Source organism: Saccoglossus kowalevskii, chromosome 11 (genome assembly GCF_978046115.1).
Source record: "Saccoglossus kowalevskii chromosome 11, keSacKowa6.1, whole genome shotgun sequence".
In the NCBI taxonomy this organism is placed as follows: Eukaryota; Metazoa; Hemichordata; class Enteropneusta; family Harrimaniidae; genus Saccoglossus; species Saccoglossus kowalevskii.
The window spans coordinates 14,566,622-14,588,378 of NC_140651.1; the positions used below are offsets into that span (position 1 = coordinate 14,566,622).

The 21,757-nt window shown below is 36.4% G+C and overlaps 2 protein-coding genes across 2 annotated transcripts; both read left to right on the top strand.

The window, feature by feature from the left end:
* Nucleotides 1-3,226: 3,226 nt before the first annotated feature.
* LOC102803764 (SCO-spondin-like) lies at nt 3,227-6,843 on the top strand. The gene is made up of 6 exons (XM_006818180.3): nt 3,227-3,339; nt 4,061-4,103; nt 4,495-5,166; nt 5,618-5,847; nt 6,061-6,335; nt 6,678-6,843. The coding sequence occupies exons 1-6, from the start codon at nt 3,283-3,285 to the stop codon at nt 6,682-6,684; spliced, it is 1,284 nt and encodes a 427-aa protein (XP_006818243.2). The 5' UTR covers nt 3,227-3,282; the 3' UTR covers nt 6,685-6,843.
* A 9,362-nt stretch (nt 6,844-16,205) lies between these two features.
* Nucleotides 16,206-19,798, top strand: LOC146736219 (SCO-spondin-like). Its single transcript, XM_085504894.1, has 6 exons — nt 16,206-16,315; nt 17,037-17,079; nt 17,471-18,142; nt 18,594-18,823; nt 19,035-19,309; nt 19,633-19,798. The coding sequence occupies exons 1-6, from the start codon at nt 16,259-16,261 to the stop codon at nt 19,637-19,639; spliced, it is 1,284 nt and encodes a 427-aa protein (XP_085361020.1). The 5' UTR covers nt 16,206-16,258; the 3' UTR covers nt 19,640-19,798.
* The last annotated feature ends 1,959 nt before the right edge of the window (nt 19,799-21,757 follow it).

Genomic DNA, 21,757 nt, shown 5'->3' on the forward strand with positions numbered 1-21,757 from the left:
AAAAACTTAATAATAATAATAAAGAAAACAAGAGTATTAAACAAGTGATTAACAGATTCAATTGATCTCATTACATGATTAAGACGTATAATCGAAAAAATTGTGTGTTAGTTTTTTTAATGTTGGTTATCCCCAAAAGCACAAAATAGTTTTTTTTTGTTTCTAACATGCTAAATAGGGTTGAGGTTTCTTAATTGGACTATGGTTAATATTGTCAGAGCACACTCGATGTGTCCATCAAAGCATTTTTACATGCATACACAATGAGTGACACAATATTATCGTTACACTGACAGAGTTTCGATGAACACCTGTATGCTATTAGCTGTAATACTGCTAGTACCACTGAATCTGACAACATTTGGTTGAATAATGCATTACGTCATTTGAAAATTTGTTTAATCGAAACGGAAAAAAATAATATTTTTTAATTTGTTTAAAAAACCATATTGATTATCAATCTGTATATCAAACTAGAATCATATGTTGGTTTCAATAAACATTATCTCTCTCACCGATGGCATCAAATTGAGTTAGGCATAGAAAGCTTCCTTCACTGAAATTTCGCTACTCCCATTCGGAGCGTACACAACTACTACAGATAGCACACCAACGGTGTGGGTGACGCGTAGCAGCATCATACGCTCGTTGACAGGTGTGACCTGCGACATTATTAGGGTCAGTCTATCAGAGACAGCAATAGCAACGCCCTCGGTGTGCCTACCACCAGTACGGCCTGACCAGGAATAGGTGTAATCACCTACTCTGATCTCACCAGTACCCGGTCTGCGCACCTCGGACAATGCTGCCATGCTTATGCCGAGTCGACCAAGCTTCAATGACATCACAGACAAGCGAGCATTTTCTCGGAGTGTGAGCACATTCCATGCTCCAAACCGGACATCCCGCCTCAGATTCAGTCGAGGCAGCCGTGAAGAGGTGTTCGACACCTCGGCACCACCAGCACAGTAACCCTGGTGATTTCGCCGACACCGACGCTGGTGCTGTTTTGGGCTGCAAGGTTTTCTCCTAATCTGACCACGGGGTTCCCGAGGGATTTGCCCTACAGTTTATATGTACTGCCCTATGCACAGGGCAGCAGCGTCAGGAGTACTTCCGATGTCAATAATGGGGAGAGAGGGTGCCAATAGACCACAGCACTAAGCAGCCCTGATACCCCAATCCATATGAGTGTTTTCAAAGCCATCAGTGAAGAAGTTATTGTAAACTGTTTTGTAATTTCAGTGTGTTTTGTAACAATTTAGACCACCATTTGGTGTTGAATAAACGAATGACTTTCTTCGATACGCCAGGGTCTTTCTCTGGTAATTTACGTCCATAACCTACTGATCATCATATGCATAATTTAAAAACTTAATAATAATAACAAAAAAAACATGAGTATTAAACATATTCAACATATTGACATATTCAATTGATCTCATTACATGATGAAGACGTATAATCGAAGAAATCGTGTGTCAGTTTTGAATGATGGTTATCCCCCAAAGCACAAAATAGTTTTTTTAGTTTCTAACATGCTAAATAGGGTTGAGGTTTCTCAATTGGACTATGGTTAATATTGTCACATCACACTCGAGGTGTCCATCAAAGCATTTTTACATGCATACACAATGATTGACACAATCTTATCATTACACTGACCGAGTTTCGATGAACACCAGCATGCTATTAGCTATAATACTGCTAGTACCACAGACAGAGTATGGCAACATCTGGTTAAATAATACATTACGTCATTCGAATATTTGTTTACTCGGAGCGGATAAAAATATATTTTGTAATTTATTTTAAAAAAACATATTGATTAACAATCTGTATATTAAACTAGAATCATATTTTGGTTCCAGCAAACATTATCATGGGAGTACTCACTAGATAGAATACATATTTATTGACATCTGCAATGAGATTAAGATTAGACACATGTGAGCTACTGGGCATAACATGCTCCGTGATAGTACATATGTACAGTACATTTGTTTTTACTGACGACCTAATTATTATGCCAAGACCCATATGCGATTACTGAGCAAATTATGGAGCCTATATACAGTTTAGTTATTGAAATGTTCATCGAAATCACATTTCATTGCCTATACCAGTTCTAAACTAAATTGTCAATCACATAAATAGTTCCTGGAAGATATTTCAAACGTTTCAAAATTATTTCCCGCTATAATTTGAATTGAAAAATACACCACTTGACTTACAATAGGCACAATCCTAGCATCTTATGAAATATATTTTATCAAAATTATTGAAATGAGCTACACATAACTTGATACATGATGGATTCGGAACATCCTGCTTTCATAAAAAAAACAATTGCGTGCCATCATACTAACACCATCGCAACTAACCATATCCTAGCTATATGGCAACACATTAAAACAATCCTAGCTGACAATACCCCGGCACTTTGGCGCAGCACACTAGACATATTCTAGTTGATGCACCCTATCGAAGTACACAAGATCTATCCTATCTGATGCTACATTAGCACCCTTCGAAAAGCACATTAAACATATTAGAAGTGTTCATAATATAAATAACTATGACTCATTCAAATGTTAGCAATTCATATCAGAAATCATTGTAGTGCAATAGATATGTCAATCATAACATTTCCAATTACGTTACAGCGTTTTCGACGTTGCAATACGCACTTACTTGTTAAGGTGTGTCCGAAATATGTCGTTTTGAATAAAAAGAACGCCGCAGTATGACTAGAAAAACTTGGTCGCCATATTTGCTGATTTGCTTCAGGATAAATAAAAAAAGTTTTAACATCTCAATACATTAGATGTGATGTATCATGCACATGTTAATGTCAAAGCATATATTGGCAAACAGCTCCCCAGCCAATCATATATAATATATGTTTACATACTAAAACAAATACATGTTACAGAATGGTAGTGAACAAATCAATGTAAAGTTATGGGTTCCAGTTAAATTTGTCACTGAGTTAGGGTGTTATTGATTGCGGCAGATGAATGACACAAGTGAATGAAAGCAATTGAGAAACTTCTTATCCGCTGTTTTTACCTCCCATAATTCATTGCATGATAATCTCATTCGCCATAAAAAATGAGACATGTGACACCCAAGCATATAATCCCAAACAGGTGAAACACATGCATCCGGATCAATCAAATGAATAACAATAGACACTCACAACATAAATACATGATTTGGAGTTACAAATTTCATACTTGCAATTCTGACGAAGAGTGTAGGTGTTCTCCAACTACGAAGATGCTCCGTATTCTACTGATCGTTGCGGCAATCATTGCAGTGGAAGCTCAACATGAAGTAAGTGAATACTTTTTGTTTCATTTTTAGTTTGTCAGTTTATCGTCTTTTGATCATTTGATTTGTCAGAATGTTTTTATCCCCATTTCTTTGTCGAATTGTCTTAAAATTTCTCTTTCTCTTGATTTCTCGGCTTGGTTTTCTCTTCATTTGATTGGACAGATTGTTCATACCTATATCTGATTTGATTAAAGATTGGTTGCTCTTTTGATTTGATATACTTGTTTTAATTGTTAACATTTATGGGTCAGCGTGTTTGCAATCTTAATTTTACTAATTTTTTCATCATATGCTAAACCACCATAATTATTTAATTAACAATAGTTAATTGTTAATTGTAATATTTCAAATGATGACGACGATGGTGTAGTTTTCAGGCATCGATCACCTAAACATGTCGGCCAGTAACCATAAACAGTTGTAAAAACCACATTGAAGCAGTTGGTTTAAAATGGTTTAAAAGCCCTTCTGATGAAGTAGTTACGACGCGCATTGCATTATATTGTATTGTTTCGACTGTAAATTGATTTATTCTGCATTGTCATTCTATGCAATGAAGTCAGAATTTTACATGAAAAATAATTGTAAATCTATCATGTTGCTTTTTGTTCACCAAGTTCCCTTCAGCGCGATACCCAACCAATGGGGAACGATTGTTAAGTCGTGTGTCAATGTATATTTCTCCTTCTGTCATGCATTGCATTATTTAATATCTTTTCAGGAAGTAATTTCAAAGCGATTTGAATTTGATGCTTCTGTTGAAGGTGAGTTTATGTATACATTTATGTACTCCAACACGCATTCCAAATTCCAATGACTTTCAGACGTACATTCAAAGGGGATTTCAATTATGTTTGTTATGCGCGTAGTCATTCCATATTTAGAATTCGCATTTCCCTATAGGATAGGATGATAAAAACAGCGAATGGGCATTTCCTGATGATATAGGATGCTTCCAGTTTATGTGTAAAATACATCTAGTGGTTTTACCAAAACATTATGTAACTATAGAGGCTGGGTATGTAGTGAGACAATGGAGAATTGAGTAATTCTATAAAGATATATTTATTTTATATTTTTAATTCTTAGTATTTGTACTAATAAAACATTGTAACTTGTTTTTATAATAATTAATGGTTTTCTATTTTTTAACAGTGCCTGACGCTGTGGGATTTTGGCCACTAAATTATATGTATAAGTTGGAAGACGTATCTGGCAACAACAATGATGCTGATTCTAGTAATGTAGAATTGGTATATAAAGATAATTCCCATGGCCGGCCGTGTGGAGCGTATAAATTCTTTGGTGTCGCCGACTCGTGGGTACATTATCCAAACAATGGTGCTTTCGATACTGTAAAATCAATCACTATCATGGCATGGGTTTGTCCTTTTGGTAATGCAGGTCCCGTATTCCACTATAACCCAACTGGCAATGGTGTTCAAATGTGGCAGTGGGCTAGTGATCAGGCAGCAGGGGAGTTATATGGACGTGTCAGGTTCAACAAACGCGACGGAACAATAGTAGCGCCATCAGACAAACATATACCAGCTATGAATGTATGGTATCATTGTGCGGTCACATATGATTTTGACAGTAATTTTGGATCCATGTACTTGAATGGGGAATTCACAGCACTGGGGGTTATGCCTGCAGGAGAAATAATGACTCAATTTGATGCACAAAGCGGCGCAGTACCAAATGCTCCATTACCAAATGGTGGTATATACTTTGATGGTTTAATAACTTGCGTGCAAGTATACGATGTGGCGTTGACAGAGGAACAAATTAGGAAGGCTGCTTACGACGAACGATGCGTGTGTCCAGGTAAAACAAAATGTGAATCAGATAACACACATTATATATCAGCTCACTTTGAAAAATGTTACTTATTTGAAACATTTATAGCTTGTATGTTACAATTATTTCAAAACTATCTTTGAACCACCATCTTTGTTCTAATATGTATGATTTAAATATGTGCAAATTGACTGTGAAAAGTCCTATCAATTTCCTATATAACATATTTACAAAGACTAAACGAACTCGACATCAATCAAAGACCAAGATTCTGTTCTGGAATGACAAATAGTATTATTTTCCACATTTGTCTATAATGTATCTGATCGCGAGGCAAATACATTTACTACGTTAGGCATAGCCTTGAATTTGAAATTACTACTTTAAACCAGATTATTTTTGACAATTATATACATACTATTGTTTCTACAAAAATACACTTAAATATGTAATAACGATTTGTTTTGTATATTTTAAGGATTCAAGTGCGATCCTCACATCACTACTTTAGATGGACGTCAGTACAGTTTCCAAGGCATGTGTTGGTACACTCTTGTAAGAGATTGCATGAGCACAACACCTGACTTTGAAATCACAGCCGAGTTAACACCCAGGGAAGATATCGAAGAAGTCAGGACAAGAGCTGTTGCCATTAACGTTACAGTGGGAGGTGAATGCGTTCTCGTTAACAAGGACAATGTGGTTACTGTAAGTAGAGCACAGATTGTATTGTTTTAGACTTTAATATCTGTAATACACTATTGTTCAATACAATGTTCGTGATAAAAACTTAAAAATACTTAAAGTAATAATTTGTTCATTTGGAATGTTTTAATACAGATAATTTGTCGTATGTGTGTGTTGCTGTATGTGTATTATACTACACTCCATTAACAACTAACACAACTTCTTTCCCTCTAGACAAGTGCTGACAGTCTTAGCAAAATAAACATAGTGCACGATGGCGATATGGCAATTCTAAGTTTCCAGCTCAAGGACACGACATTCAAGATATTGTGGAATGGAAGAAAACACACCTTCAATATCGAATTCACTGGTGATTATTATCGTGGAAAGATGTGTGGTCTGCTTGGTGATGGTGATGGTAATACCAAAAATGACTTCAAGAAACCTGATGGTGTAGTTGTAAAAGATATTAAAGAGTTTGGTGAGAGCTGGAAAGTTGCTGGCAAAACGTAAGTCAAAGTAATATTGATTGAGCAAATGATGAATGAATGGCTGACTGTACGAATGAATGTCTTAATGAAAGAATTACTTAACAAATGAACGAATGACTTAACAAATAAACAAACGAACGAACACAAAAAACCAGCCAACCAACCAATGAATGAGTGAATGGACAAATGAAAGAGAAAATGACGAGCGCATGCATGAACGAACGAACGAACGAACGAATGAATGAAGAAATTAAGGAAGCAATTAAGGAATGAACACATTTGTGAGACATTCTGTACGTGCAATTTTAAGAATCATTGATAACAATGAATTAATTCTGTTTTTTTTTTAATTTTTTACAGATGCTAATGATCATTTTCAATTGCTGACCTATATAAAGCTTGCAAATCTTCGTCAACGTCTTACCAGTTTATTCAGTTTGGGATATAAAAATTTGAGTTTGGTGTTGGGCATAGATTTAGTATTATTCGCTTTTGGCGCAATAAATATAATGTATTATTGGCATAATTGTGTTATGTTGTACTAGAATGATTTTGAAGAGAATGATTTACCTGTATCAGAACACCACACTTTCGGAACACATGTAAACATAACATACCCTAATTCATGTATTTATGAATATAAATTACTAGTCCGAGCTGAAACCTGGAGAAGAGAAACGTTACAGACAATACGCTGTAATACATGGTCTTTTCAGTAGAAAGATACGCTGTGTCAGGTGTTTTGAAAGAATATGGGCACGTGTGGTATCTGTAAATATAAACACTTTGAATGTCGAAGAAAAAGATATAATATTAAGATACACAATTCAAATTTGGCAGTATATTGTGGAATGGGCTACTGTGACACATTTAGTTACAATAGGATATTTACCGGTGCACATGCTATTCTGTGTGATTACCTCAGGAGCATGTAGCCTCGTTCCCAACCGATTCACAGCCACATGTTCACTCATATATTGTGAACACTAGCGTTATGTTCGGGGTACTTTGTCTCGCTTGGCTGACAACACTTACACGTAGAAATAACAAATTCGACCCAAAGGAATACACATTATTTCGTTACAGTCCAGCTTTATTCATCCAAATGGTCAGCTGATGTAACGCCTCACTGCCCATCTCTCTCCTTCCTCCCTTACAAAATCTTACAAACTCCATCATAAAACTCTATCGCTTGGCAACGTAAACATGCTATCAGCCAATCGCTGCAGTCGTTGGCACGATCACGTAGTTACCAATGATGGATGTGCCTCACGGTTAAAGCCTTGCAAAGTTGGCGACTACTAAATACAATTAGTAAACAATATATTTATAAAATTCCTGTAATATAAATTTATAATGTCTACCCTAAACATGCAAGCTGCTTATCCAACACAATAATGCAACCTCGTGTGAACCAAAGATGCGTACGCGACAACACATACATGCCCGTATATAAAACAAGAGACTGCAGATTTTTAAGAGGTATTATATATATCTAACAAACTAGTGATGTGATGTATAGATAGATAAATATATTAGTGGTGACATGATATATCATGCAAGCGTTGTGACTACAACTAGTACATACATACTACAACTACTACTATATTTAGCATTCCTGACAGAAACACAGTTTCTCAGAAACCAGTTTTTCAGAAAATGACCTCTGGATATTTTTGATATGCCCACACATGTAATTTCATAGGTCGCTGGACACAATTTAAAAACGAAATGTCACTGGCTCACAAGGGTGATTTTTCTATATAGCGAGAGTTTCAAACATCATTGGTTAAAATAAATAATAATATTCTTTTAATACGTCGTTGATGGCGCTATTGAACGATGTGGAATGCCGTTCGATGTTTGAACTCTACAAACTCAGTAAATTACTAGGGGATAACATTCAAAGCAGCAAAGGCGACAACATGACGCGTTTAATTTATTATCTTTAATTTACAACCTTATCATTACACTGACCGAGTTTCCACGAACACCAGTATGCTATTAGCTATAATACTGCTAGTACCACAGAATCTGGTAACATCTGGTTAAATAATACATTACGTCATTTGAAAATTTGTTTGATCAGAATGAAACAAAAACAAATCATATTTTCTAATTATTTTGTAATTTATTTTCTCAAACACATAGTGATTAACAGCTTTTTTTATTAAACACCATTCAAAAAATGTCACATAGGTGTTTGGTTCCAGAAACCATTCTCGTGGGAGACTACTTAGTTAACATCTGCAATGAGATTAAGCTTAGACGCATGTGAGCCACTGAACAAAACATTTTCAGTGATTGTACCTATGTACAGTACAGCTACTGAGGTAATGTGTGCTAGTTTTGGTTTAACCAACGACCTGATTAAGGATAGACACATTAGAACTATGGAGCGAAACATACTTAGAGATTGGATCGATGTCTAGTACAGCTATTGGGGCAAAGAGCCCCACCAACGACCAGATTAAGCTTAAGAACTACTGAGCAAATTCTGTTTCTTGTTTAGTCATTTCAATGTTGATCAGAAATAACATTTCAATGTTTTCAACACTAAAACTATTTCGGACACTGACGATCTTTATTTTAAATGCAATTCAAGCTAATATATGTATGGTAATATTCACTATGTACAGTTTAGTCATTGAAATGTTCATTAGAATTTAACATTTCAATGGTTTTCAACATCTTCGTAATGCCGTATTCTGTTGGGACACTAACCAGCTGTACATGTCATTCAAGCTGATGAAGTCTATCGCAGGTCTATAGTCAACGAACATATTGTCTGTCTTGCAAATTAACTAAATTGTATACCACATCAATAGTGCCTGGAAGATATTTCAACTGTTCAAGTGATCAATAGTATGTGACACAAATTCATATCATTTTCCAATGTTGATAACTACGAATTTACCAACTCATTTCTAGTTCAGCAAGCATTACACAAAGAAGCAAATGTCGAAAGTGTCTGTATGTTTCTGTATGTTTTCCCACATTTAAATGTATTGGTAAAATTTACAATATCACATGTAACTAATTTTTAGTTCCATGCCTTCACAAAAAACTATCCTAGCTACGACTACACCACCAACGCAACTAAGAATACTTGCCCTGGCTAACACTACACCACCACCCACCCCTAGCCCACTTAATATATTCTGGGTGACACTACCCAACCACCCTAGACAAGTGCAGTACACATATCCTAGATGACACTGTCAATAGCACACTGACTTTAGATAACTGACACAAGTCTGTATATTAAACAACAGTCAAAGAATGCCACTCAGGTTTGTAGGTACCAGTAACTATTAGAGATAATAGAGTACTTCAAATGTGTTGACATCTGCAATCAGAATAACTTATACTCAATGATTGAACATATGTAGAGTACAGCTATTGAAACAAGGTGTCCTACATTTGTTTTCACCAACGACCTGATTAAGTCTACCACATGCGAACTACTGAGCAAAACATGCTCAGTGATAGAACATATGTAGAGTACAGATATTGAGACAAGGTGCCCCACATTTGTTTTCACCAACAACCTGATTAAATCCATATACATGTGAACTATTGAGCGGTACATGCTCAGTAATCGAACCAATGTACAGTACAGCTATTGAGGTAAGATTCACTGATGACGAGATTAAGCCAATACACATGTGAACTACTGAGCAAATCTTGTATAGTTTAGTCATTGAAATTGCACGGTCTGTATTTGAGATTCTAACCAGGTGTACTTGCATGTCATTCAAGCTGATGCACTGTAGTATTTACTATGTACAGTTTAGTCATTGAAATGTTCATTATAATAAGCATTTCAATGCATTTCAACACCTTTCCAACACTGTATTTAGTTGGGACACTAATCAGCTGTATTTACATTCATTCATTCATTCATTCATTCATTCATTCATTCATTCATTCATTCATTCATTCATTCATTCATTCATTCATTCATTCATTCAAGATTATATAGTTTATCGTAGATCTAATCAGTCAACGGAAATCTAACTGCTATACTATTATTCTTACATTTGAAATCACCGTCAAAACTTATTGTCTGGCAAATTTACTAAACTAACATGTCTACCACATTATTAGTGCCTATACTATGTGACACAAACACGTCATATCATTTTCCATTGTTAATAAGTACGAATTTATAAACCCGTTTATAGTTTCTACATCTACAAACCACACACAATTATTAGTAAACTTTATTAGTAAAAATTAACTGAGGTAATTATTTGAGTGCCCTTCCCTCGAATCAAATAGAAAGACCTATCCTAGCTGCCACAGGCCACCCACCCTGGCCCCAAAAAACGGATACATACTAGCTGAGACTACCCCACCGACCGAGCCAAGAATATCCATCCTAGTTGACACTACCTCACCACCCCACCCAGCCCTCTGAATCTATCCAGCTGACATTGCCCCACCGTCCAAATCAAGCGCATTAAATATATCCTAGCTGACACAAACCCACCACCCCAGCCCAGCACACAATATCTATCCAGGCTGACACTAACCAACCAGCCTAACACACTAAATACATTCTAGCTGACTCTACCCCACCATCGCAACCTACCACACTAAATATGTCTTAGCTGACACTACCCCGACATCCCCAGCCCAACACACTGACTCAAAGATGGCTAACGCTACCCCCACCAACCCGGCCTAGGACGAAATCGATACCACGTCGTCTCAATATGCTGGATCTATCATAGCAGAGACTAACCCTAAAGGGAATATTTGATCTGCCAATCAAAGTTTGTAACCTTTAACATATTAGTAAATATGTCATAATGCTAAAAACACTGGAATCCTGATTATTAATGTTTCGATGCACAAAGCATGCTGTCACTGTGTTGGTAGACACAGACTCCCGTCAGACAATGGTGATATGCTATATTTGAAGAATATAATATTTAGATTTCTAGATATTGGTTACAACATGGTCCAGGGAGAGAGCTTAAATGTTAGGATACACATCAGTCAATTGTACATCTCAATGTAGCCATGTTGATGCACAATTAGCTCTACCCATAACTTTATCAAGGTAACCAAGTATTTCGCCCTGGTTTATATCATCTATGTTTTATGTTTCAAAAATAAAAACGCCAGTAATAAATAGATTATATAATAATCTGCAATACACGTATAAACTATATACACATTACCAATGAATGCGTTGACTGAAGCGGTGACACGGTTTCCCCCCAATTGTTCTTTCCCTTGACAACTCCTAGGCATGTTGTTGAATAATGGCTAGAAAGTATGCACACACTTCTTGTACAATAGTCTGTGACATTATCATGTTAATATTATTGATTATTGATGACCGTCATAATGATATTTATTCCAAACTTGTGTACATTCAGTATATGTCGTGTCAAGTTGATCGACAGTCTAGTTACATCTGGTTGAATAATAAATTACATCATTTGAATTTTTTTAAAACCAGAACGGAAAAAATTATATTTTGTAATTTATTTTAATAAAGCATATTGATTAACAGTCTGTATATTAAACCAGAATCATATGTTGATTTCAATAAACATTATCATGGGAGATAGAATACTCCATATTTCTTGATGTCTGCGATGAAATTAAGCTTAGAAACATGTGAGCTTCTGAGCAAAACATGCTCAGTGAACATTTGTACAGTACTGCTATTGAAACACCGTGCCCTAAATTTGTTTTCACTGACGACCTGATTAAGTCAAGACACATACGAACTACTGGGCCTCGTATTCATCCCTACTAGTGCCAGTGGAACCATTAGAGTCACCCAAGATAACTCTGGCGTCTCTCTCAGCGATGGCATCAACCACCAAATTGAGTTAGGCATAGAAATCTTGCTTCACTGAAATGTCGCTACTCCAATTCGGAGCGTACACAAGTACTACAGATAGCACACCAACGGTGTGGGTGACGCGTAGCAGCATCATACGCTCGTTGACAGGTGTGACCTGCGATATTATTAGGGTCAGTCTATCAGAGACAGCAATAGCAACGCCCTCGGTGTGCCTACCACCAGTACGGCCTGACCAGGAATAGGTGTAATCACCTACTCTGATCTCGCCAGTACCCGGTCTGCGCACCTCGGACAATGCTGCCATGCTTATGCCGAGTCGACCAAGCTACAATGACATCACAGACAAACGAGCATCATCTCGGAGTGAGAGCACATTCCATGCTCCAAACTGGACATCCCGCCTCAGATTCAGTGAGGCAGCCATGGAGAGGTGTTCGACACCTTGGCACCAACAGGACAGGAGCCTCGATGATGTCGCCGACATCGACGCTGGTGCTGTTTTGGGCTGCAAGGTTTTCTTCTAATCTGACTGCGGGGTTCCTGAGGGATTCGCCCCACAGTCTTCATGTGATGTGCTGCCCTATGCAGAGCTCTGCGCAGGGCAGCAGCGTCAGGAGTACTTTCTCACAGCAAATTATTATTTCTCATATGGGTCCTGGCGATGTCAAAAATGGGGAGAGAGGGTGTCAATAGGCTAGAGTTAAGGGGGAAAGGGCGCCCGCATCCTTTCAGCTACACTAAGCAGCTCTGATATCCCAGTCCATGAGTATCGCGACCCTTTCTCTGGTAATTTACGTCCATAACCTACTGATCATCATATGCATAATTTAAAAACTTAATAATAATAATAAAGAAAACAAGAGTATTAAACAAGTGATTAACAGATTCAATTGATCTCATTACATGATTAAGACGTATAATCGAAAAAATTGTGTGTTAGTTTTTTTAATGTTGGTTATCCCCAAAAGCACAAAATAGTTTTTTTGTTTGTTTCTAACATGCTAAATAGGGTTGAGGTTTCTTAATTGGACTATGGTTAATATTGTCAGAGCACACTCGATGTGTCCATCAAAGCATTTTTACATGCATACACAATGAGTGACACAATATTATCGTTACACTGACAGAGTTTCGATGAACACCTGTATGCTATTAGCTGTAATACTGCTAGTACCACTGAATCTGACAACATTTGGTTGAATAATGCATTACGTCATTTGAAAATTTGTTTAATCGAAACGGAAAAAAATAATATTTTTTAATTTGTTTAAAAAACCATATTGATTAACAATCTGTATATCAAACTAGAATCATATGTTGGTTTCAATAAACATTATCTCTCTCACCGATGGCATCAAATTGAGTTAGGCATAGAAAGCTTCCTTCACTGAAATTTCGCTACTCCCATTCGGAGCGTACACAACTACTACAGATAGCACACCAACGGTGTGGGTGACGCGTAGCAGCATCATACGCTCGTTGACAGGTGTGACCTGCGACATTATTAGGGTCAGTCTATCAGAGACAGCAATAGCAACGCCCTCGGTGTGCCTACCACCAGTACGGCCTGACCAGGAATAGGTGTAATCACCTACTCTGATCTCACCAGTACCCGGTCTGCGCACCTCGGACAATGCTGCCATGCTTATGCCGAGTCGACCAAGCTTCAATGACATCACAGACAAGCGAGCATTTTCTCGGAGTGTGAGCACATTCCATGCTCCAAACCGGACATCCCGCCTCAGATTCAGTCGAGGCAGCCGTGAAGAGGTGTTCGACACCTCGGCACCACCAGCACAGTAACCCTGGTGATTTCGCCGACACCGACGCTGGTGCTGTTTTGGGCTGCAAGGTTTTCTCCTAATCTGACCACGGGGTTCCCGAGGGATTTGCCCTACAGTTTATATGTACTGCCCTATGCACAGGGCAGCAGCGTCAGGAGTATTTCCGATGTCAATAATGGGGAGAGAGGGTGCCAATAGACCACAGCACTAAGCAGCCCTGATACCCCAATCCATATGAGTGTTTTCAAAGCCATCAGTGAAGAAGTTATTGTAAACTGTTTTGTAATTTCAGTGTGTTTTGTAACAATTTAGACCACCATTTGGTGTTGAATAAACGAATGACTTTCTTCGATACGCCAGGGTCTTTCTCTGGTAATTTACGTCCATAACCTACTGATCATCATATGCATAATTTAAAAACTTAATAATAATAATAACAAAAATAACATGAGTATTAAACAAGTGATTAACAGATTCAATTGATCTCGTTACATGATGAAGACGTATAATCGAAGAAATCGTGTGTCAGTTTTGAATGATGATTATCCCCCAAAGCACACAAAATAGTTTTTTTAGTTTCTAACATGCTAAATAGGGTTGAGGTTTCTCAATTGGACTATGGTTAATATTGTCACATCACACTCGAGGTGTCCATCAAAGCATTTTTACATGCATACACAATGATTGACACAATCTTATCATTACACTGACCGAGTTTCGATGAACACCAGCATGCTATTAGCTATAATACTGCTAGTACCACAGACAGAGTATGGCAACATCTGGTTAAATAATACATTACGTCATTCGAATATTTGTTTACTCGGAGCGGATAAAAATATATTTTGAAATTTATTTTAAAAAAACATATTGATTAACAATCTGTATATTAAACTAGAATCATATTTTGGTTCCAGCAAACATTATCATAGGAGTACTCACTAGATAGAATACATATTTATTGACATCTGCAATGAGATTAAGATTAGACACATGTGAGCTACTGGGCATAACATGCTCCGTGATAGTACATATGTACAGTACATTTGTTTTTACTGACGACCTAATTATTATGCCAAGACCCATATGCGATTACTGAGCAAATTATGGAGCCTATATACAGTTTAGTTATTGAAATGTTCATCGAAATCACATTTCATTGCCTATACCAGTTCTAAACTAAATTGTCAATCACATAAATAGTTCCTGGAAGATATTTCAAACGTTTCAAAATTATTTACCGCTATAATTTGAATTGAAAAATACACCACTTGACTTACAATAGGCACAATCCTAGCATCTTATGAAATATATTTTATCAAAATTATTGAAATGAGCTACACATAACTTGATACATGATGGATTTGGAACATCCTGCTTTCATAAAAAAAACAATTGCGTGCCATCATACTAACACCATCGCAACTAACCATATCCTAGCTATATGGCAACACATTAAAACAATCCTAGCTGACAATACCCCAGCACTTTGGCGCAGCACACTAGACATATTCTAGTTGATGCACCCTATCGAAGTACACAAGATCTATCCTATCTGATGCTACATTAGCACCCTTCGAAAAGCACATTAAACATATTAGAAGTGTTCATAATATAAATAACTATGACTCATTCAAATGTTAGCAATTCATATCAGAAATCATTGTAGTGCAATAGATATGTCAATCATAACATTTCCAATTACGTTACAGCGTTTTCGACGTTGCAATACGCACTTACTTGTTAAGGTGTGTCCGAAATATGTCGTTTTGAATAAAAAAACGCCGCAGTATGACTAGAAAAACTTGGTCGCCATATTTGCTGATTTGCTTCAGGATAAATAAAAAAAGTTTTAACATCTCAATACATTAGATGTGATGTATCATGCACATGTTAATGTCAAAGCATATATTGGCAAACAGCTCCCCAGCCAATCATATATAATATATGTTTACATACTAAAACAAATACATGTTACAGAATGGTAGTGAACAAATCAATGTAAAGTTATGGGTTCCAGTTAAATTTGTCACTGAGTTAGGGTGTTATTGATTGCGGCAGATGAATGACACAAGTGAATGAAAGCAATTGAGAAACTTCTTATCCGCTGTTTTTACCTCCCATAATTCATTGCATGATAATCTCATTCGCCATAAAAAATGAGACATGTGACACCCAAGCATATAATCCCAAACAGGTGAAACACATGCATCCGGATCAATCAAATGAATAACAATAGACACTCACAACATAAATACATGATTTGGAGTTACAAATTTCATACTTGCAATTCTGACGAAGAGTGTAGGTGTTCTCCAACTACGAAGATGCTCCGTATTCTACTGATCGTTGCGGCAATCATTGCAGTGGAAGCTCAACATGAAGTAAGTGAATACTTTTTGTTTCATTTTTAGTTTGTCAGTTTATCGTCTTTTGATCATTTGATTTGTCAGAATGTTTTTATCCCCATTTCTTTGTCGAATTGTCTTAAAATTTCTCTTTCTCTTGATTTCTCGGCTTGGTTTTCTCTTCATTTGATTGGACAGATTGTTCATACCTATATCTGATTTGATTAAAGATTGGTTGCTCTTTTGATTTGATATACTTGTTTTAATTGTTAACATTTATGGGTCAGCGTGTTTGCAATCTTAATTTTACTAATTTTTTCATCATATGCTAAACCACCATAATTATTTAATTAACAATAATTAATTGTTAATTGTAATATTTCAATTGATGACGACGATGGTGTAGTTTTCAGGCATCGATCACCTAAACATGTCGGCCAGTAACCATAAACAGTTGTAAAAACCACATTGAAGCAGTTGGTTTAAAATGGTTTAAAAGCCCTTCTGATGAAGTAGTTACGACGCGCATTGCATTATATTGTATTGTTTCGACTGTAAATTGATTTATTCTGCATTGTCATTCTATGCAATGAAGTCAGAATTTTACATGAAAAATAATTGTAAATCTATCATGTTGCTTTTTGTTCACCAAGTTCCCTTCAGCGCGATACCCAACCAATGGGGAACGATTGTTAAGTCGTGTGTCAATGTATATTTCTCCTTCTGTCATGCATTGCATTATTTAATATCTTTTCAGGAAGTAATTTCAAAGCGATTTGAATTTGATGCTTCTGTTGAAGGTGAGTTTATGTATATATTTATGTACTCCAACACGCATTCCAAATTCCAATGACTTTCAGACGTACATTCAAAGGGGATTTCAATTATGTTTGTTATGCGCGTAGTCATTCCATATTTAGAATTCGCATTTCCCTATAGGATAGGATGATAAAAACAGCGAATGGGCATTTCCTGATGATATAGGATGCTTCCAGTTTATGTGTAAAATACATCTAGTGGTTTTACCAAAACATTATGTAACTATAGAGGCTGGGTATGTAGTGAGACAATGGAGAATTGAGTAATTCTATAAAGATATATTTATTTTATATTTTTAATTCTTAGTATTTGTACTAATAAAACATTGTAACTTGTTTTTATAATAATTAATGGTTTTCTATTTTTTAACAGTGCCTGACGCTGTGGGATTTTGGCCACTAAATTATATGTATAAGTTGGAAGACGTATCTGGCAACAACAATGATGCTGATTCTAGTAATGTAGAATTGGTATATAAAGATAATTCCCATGGCCGGCCGTGTGGAGCGTATAAATTCTTTGGTGTCGCCGACTCGTGGGTACATTATCCAAACAATGGTGCTTTCGATACTGTAAAATCAATCACTATCATGGCATGGGTTTGTCCTTTTGGTAATGCAGGTCCCGTATTCCACTATAACCCAACTGGCAATGGTGTTCAAATGTGGCAGTGGGCTAGTGATCAGGCAGCAGGGGAGTTATATGGACGTGTCAGGTTCAACAAACGCGACGGAACAATAGTAGCGCCATCAGACAAACATATACCAGCTATGAATGTATGGTATCATTGTGCGGTCACATATGATTTTGACAGTAATTTTGGATCCATGTACTTGAATGGGGAATTCACAGCACTGGGGGTTATGCCTGCAGGAGAAATAATGACTCAATTTGATGCACAAAGCGGCGCAGTACCAAATGCTCCATTACCAAATGGTGGTATATACTTTGATGGTTTAATAACTTGCGTGCAAGTATACGATGTGGCGTTGACAGAGGAACAAATTAGGAAGGCTGCTTACGACGAACGATGCGTGTGTCCAGGTAAAACAAAATGTGAATCAGATAACACACATTATATATCAGCTCACTTTGAAAAATGTTACTTATTTGAAACATTCATAGCTTGTATGTTACAATTATTTCAAAACTATCTTTGAACCACCATCTTTGTTCTAATATGTATGATTTAAATATGTGCAAATTGACTGTGACAAGTCCTATCAATTTCCTATATAACATATTTACAAAGACTAAACGAACTCGACATCAATCAAAGACCAAGATTCTGTTCTGGAATGACAAATAGTATTGTTTTCCACATTTGTCTATAATGTATCTGATCGCGAGGCAAATACATTTACTACGTTAGGCATAGCCTTGAATTTGAAATTACTACTTTAAACCAGATTATTTTTGACAATTATATACATACTATTGTTTCTACAAAAATACACTTAAATATGTAATAACGATTTGTTTTGTATATTTTAAGGATTCAAGTGCGATCCTCACATCACTACTTTAGATGGACGTCAGTACAGTTTCCAAGGCATGTGTTGGTACACTCTTGTAAGAGATTGCATGAGCACAACACCTGACTTTGAAATCACAGCCGAGTTAACACCCAGGGAAGATATCGAAGAAGTCAGGACAAGAGCTGTTGCCATTAACGTTACAGTGGGAGGTGAATGCGTTCTCGTTAACAAGGACAATGTGGTTACTGTAAGTAGACCACAGATTGTATTGTTTTAGACTTTAATATCTGTAATACACTATTGTTCAATACAATGTTCGTGATAAAAACTTAAAAATACTTAAAGTAATAATTTGTTCATTTGGAATGTTTTAATACAGATAATTTGTCGTATGTGTGTTGCTGTATGTGTATTATACTACACTCCATTAACAACTAACACAACTTCTTTCCCTCTAGACAAGTGCTGACAGTCTTAGCAAAATAAACATAGTGCACGATGGCGATATGGCAATTCTAAGTTTCCAGCTCAAGGACACGACATTCAAGATATTGTGGAATGGAAGAAAACACACCTTCAATATCGAATTCACTGGTGATTATTATCGTGGAAAGATGTGTGGTCTGCTGGGTGATGGTGATGGTAATACCAAAAATGACTTCAAGAAACCTGATGGTGTAGTTGTAAAAGATATTAAAGAGTTTGGTGAGAGCTGGAAAGTTGCTGGCAAAACGTAAGTCAAAGTAATATTGATTGAGCAAATGATGAATGAATGAATGACTGTACGAATGAATGTCTTAATGAAAGAATTACTTAACAAATGAACGAATGACTTAACAAACAAACGAACGAACACAAAAACCAGCCAACCACCCAATGAATGAGTGAATGGACAAATGAAAGAGAAAATGACGAACGCACGCACGAACGAATGAATGAATGAAGCAATTAAGGAAGCAATTAAGGAATGGACAGATTTGTGAGACATTCTGTACGTGCAATTTTAAGAATCATTGATAACAATGAATTAATTCTGTTTTTTTTAATTTTTTACAGATGCTAATGATCATTTTCAATTGCTGACCTATATAAAGCTTGCAAATCGTCGTCAACGTCTTACCAGTTTATTCAGTTTTGGATATTACAATTTGAGTTTGGTGTTGGGCATAGACTTAGTATTATTCGCTTTTGGCGCAATAAATATAATGTAATATTGTCATAATTGTGTAATGTTGTACTAGAATGATTTTGTAGAGAATGATTTACCTGTGTCAGAACACCACACTTTTGGAACACAGGTAAACATATCATACCCTAATTCATGTATTTATGAATATAAATTACCAATCCGAGCTGAAACCTGGAGAAGAGAAACGTTACAGAAATACGCTGTAATACATGGTCTTTTCAGTAGAAAGATATATAAACCCCAAGCTATATTTTCAAGACGCTGTGTCAGGTGTTTTGAAAAAATATGGGCACGTGTGGTATCTGTATATATAAACACTTTGAATGTCTAAGAAGATATAATATTCAGACACACAATTCAAATTTGGCAGTATATTATGGGATGGGCTACTGTGACACATTTAGTTACAATAGGATATTTGCCGGTGCACATGCTATTCTGTGTGATTACCTCAGGAGCATGTAGCCTCGTTTCCAACCGATTCACAGCCACATGCTCACTCATATCTTGTTAACACTAGCGTTATGTTCGGGGTACTTTGTCTCGCTTGGCTGATAACACTTACACTTAGAAATAACAAATTCGACCCAAAGGAATACATATTATTTCGTTACAGTCCAGCTTTATTCATCCAAACAGTCAGTTGAGGTAACGCCTCACTGCCCATCTCTCTCCGTCCTTACAAAACTATACAAATTCCATCATAAAACTCTATCGCTTGTCAAAGTAAACATGCTATCAGCCAATCGCTGCAGTCGTTGGTACGATCACGTGGTTACCAATGATGGATGTGCCTCACGGTTAAAGCCTTGCAAAGTTGGCCACTACTAAATACAATTAGTAAACAATATATTTATAAAATTCCTGTAATATAAATTTATTATGTCTACCCTAAACGTGCAAGCTGCTTATCCTACACAATAATGCAACCTCGTGTGAACCAAAGATGCGTACGCGACAACACATACATGCCCGTATATAAACAAGAGACTGCAGATTTTTAAGAGGTATTATATATATCTAACAAACTGGTGATGTGATGTATAGATAGATAAATATATTAGTGGTGACATGATATATCATACAAGCGTTGTGACTACTACTAGTACATAATACTACAACTACTACTATATTTAGCATTCCTGACAGAAACACAGTTTCTCAGAAACCAGTTTTTCAGAAAATGACCTCTATATATATTTTTGATATGCCCACACATGTAATTTCATAGGTCGCTGAACACAATTTAAAAACGAGATGTCATTGGCTCACAAGGATGATTTCTCTATATAGCGAGAGTTTCAAACATCATTGGTTAAAATATATAATAATATTCTTTTAATACGTCGTTGATGGCGCTATTGAACGATGTGGAATGCCGTTCGATGTTTGAACTCTACAAACTCAGTAAATTACTAGGGGATAACATTCAAAGCAGCAAAGGCGACAACATGACCCGTTTAATTTATTATCTTTAATTTACAATCTTATCATTACACTGACCGAGTTTCCACGAACACCAGCATGCTATTAGCTATAATACTGCTAGTACCACAGAATCTGGTAACATCTGGTTAAATAATACATTACGTCATTTGAAAATTTGTTTGATCAGAATGAAACAAAAACAAATCATATTTTCTAATTATTTTGTAATTTATTTTCTCAAACACATAGTGATTAACAGTTTTTTTTTATTAAACACCATTCAAAAAATGTCACATAGGTGTTTGGTTCCAGAAACCATTCTCGTGGGAGACTACTTAGTTAACATCTGCAATGAGATTAAGCTTAGACGCATGTGAGCCACTGAACAAAACATTTTCAGTGATTGTACCTATGTACAGTACAGCTACTGAGGTAATGTGTGCTAGTTTTGGTTTAACCAACGACCTGATTAAGGATAGACACATTAGAACTATGGAGCGAAACATACTTAGAGATTGGATCGATGTCTAGTACAGCTATTGGGGCAAAGAGCCCCACCAACGA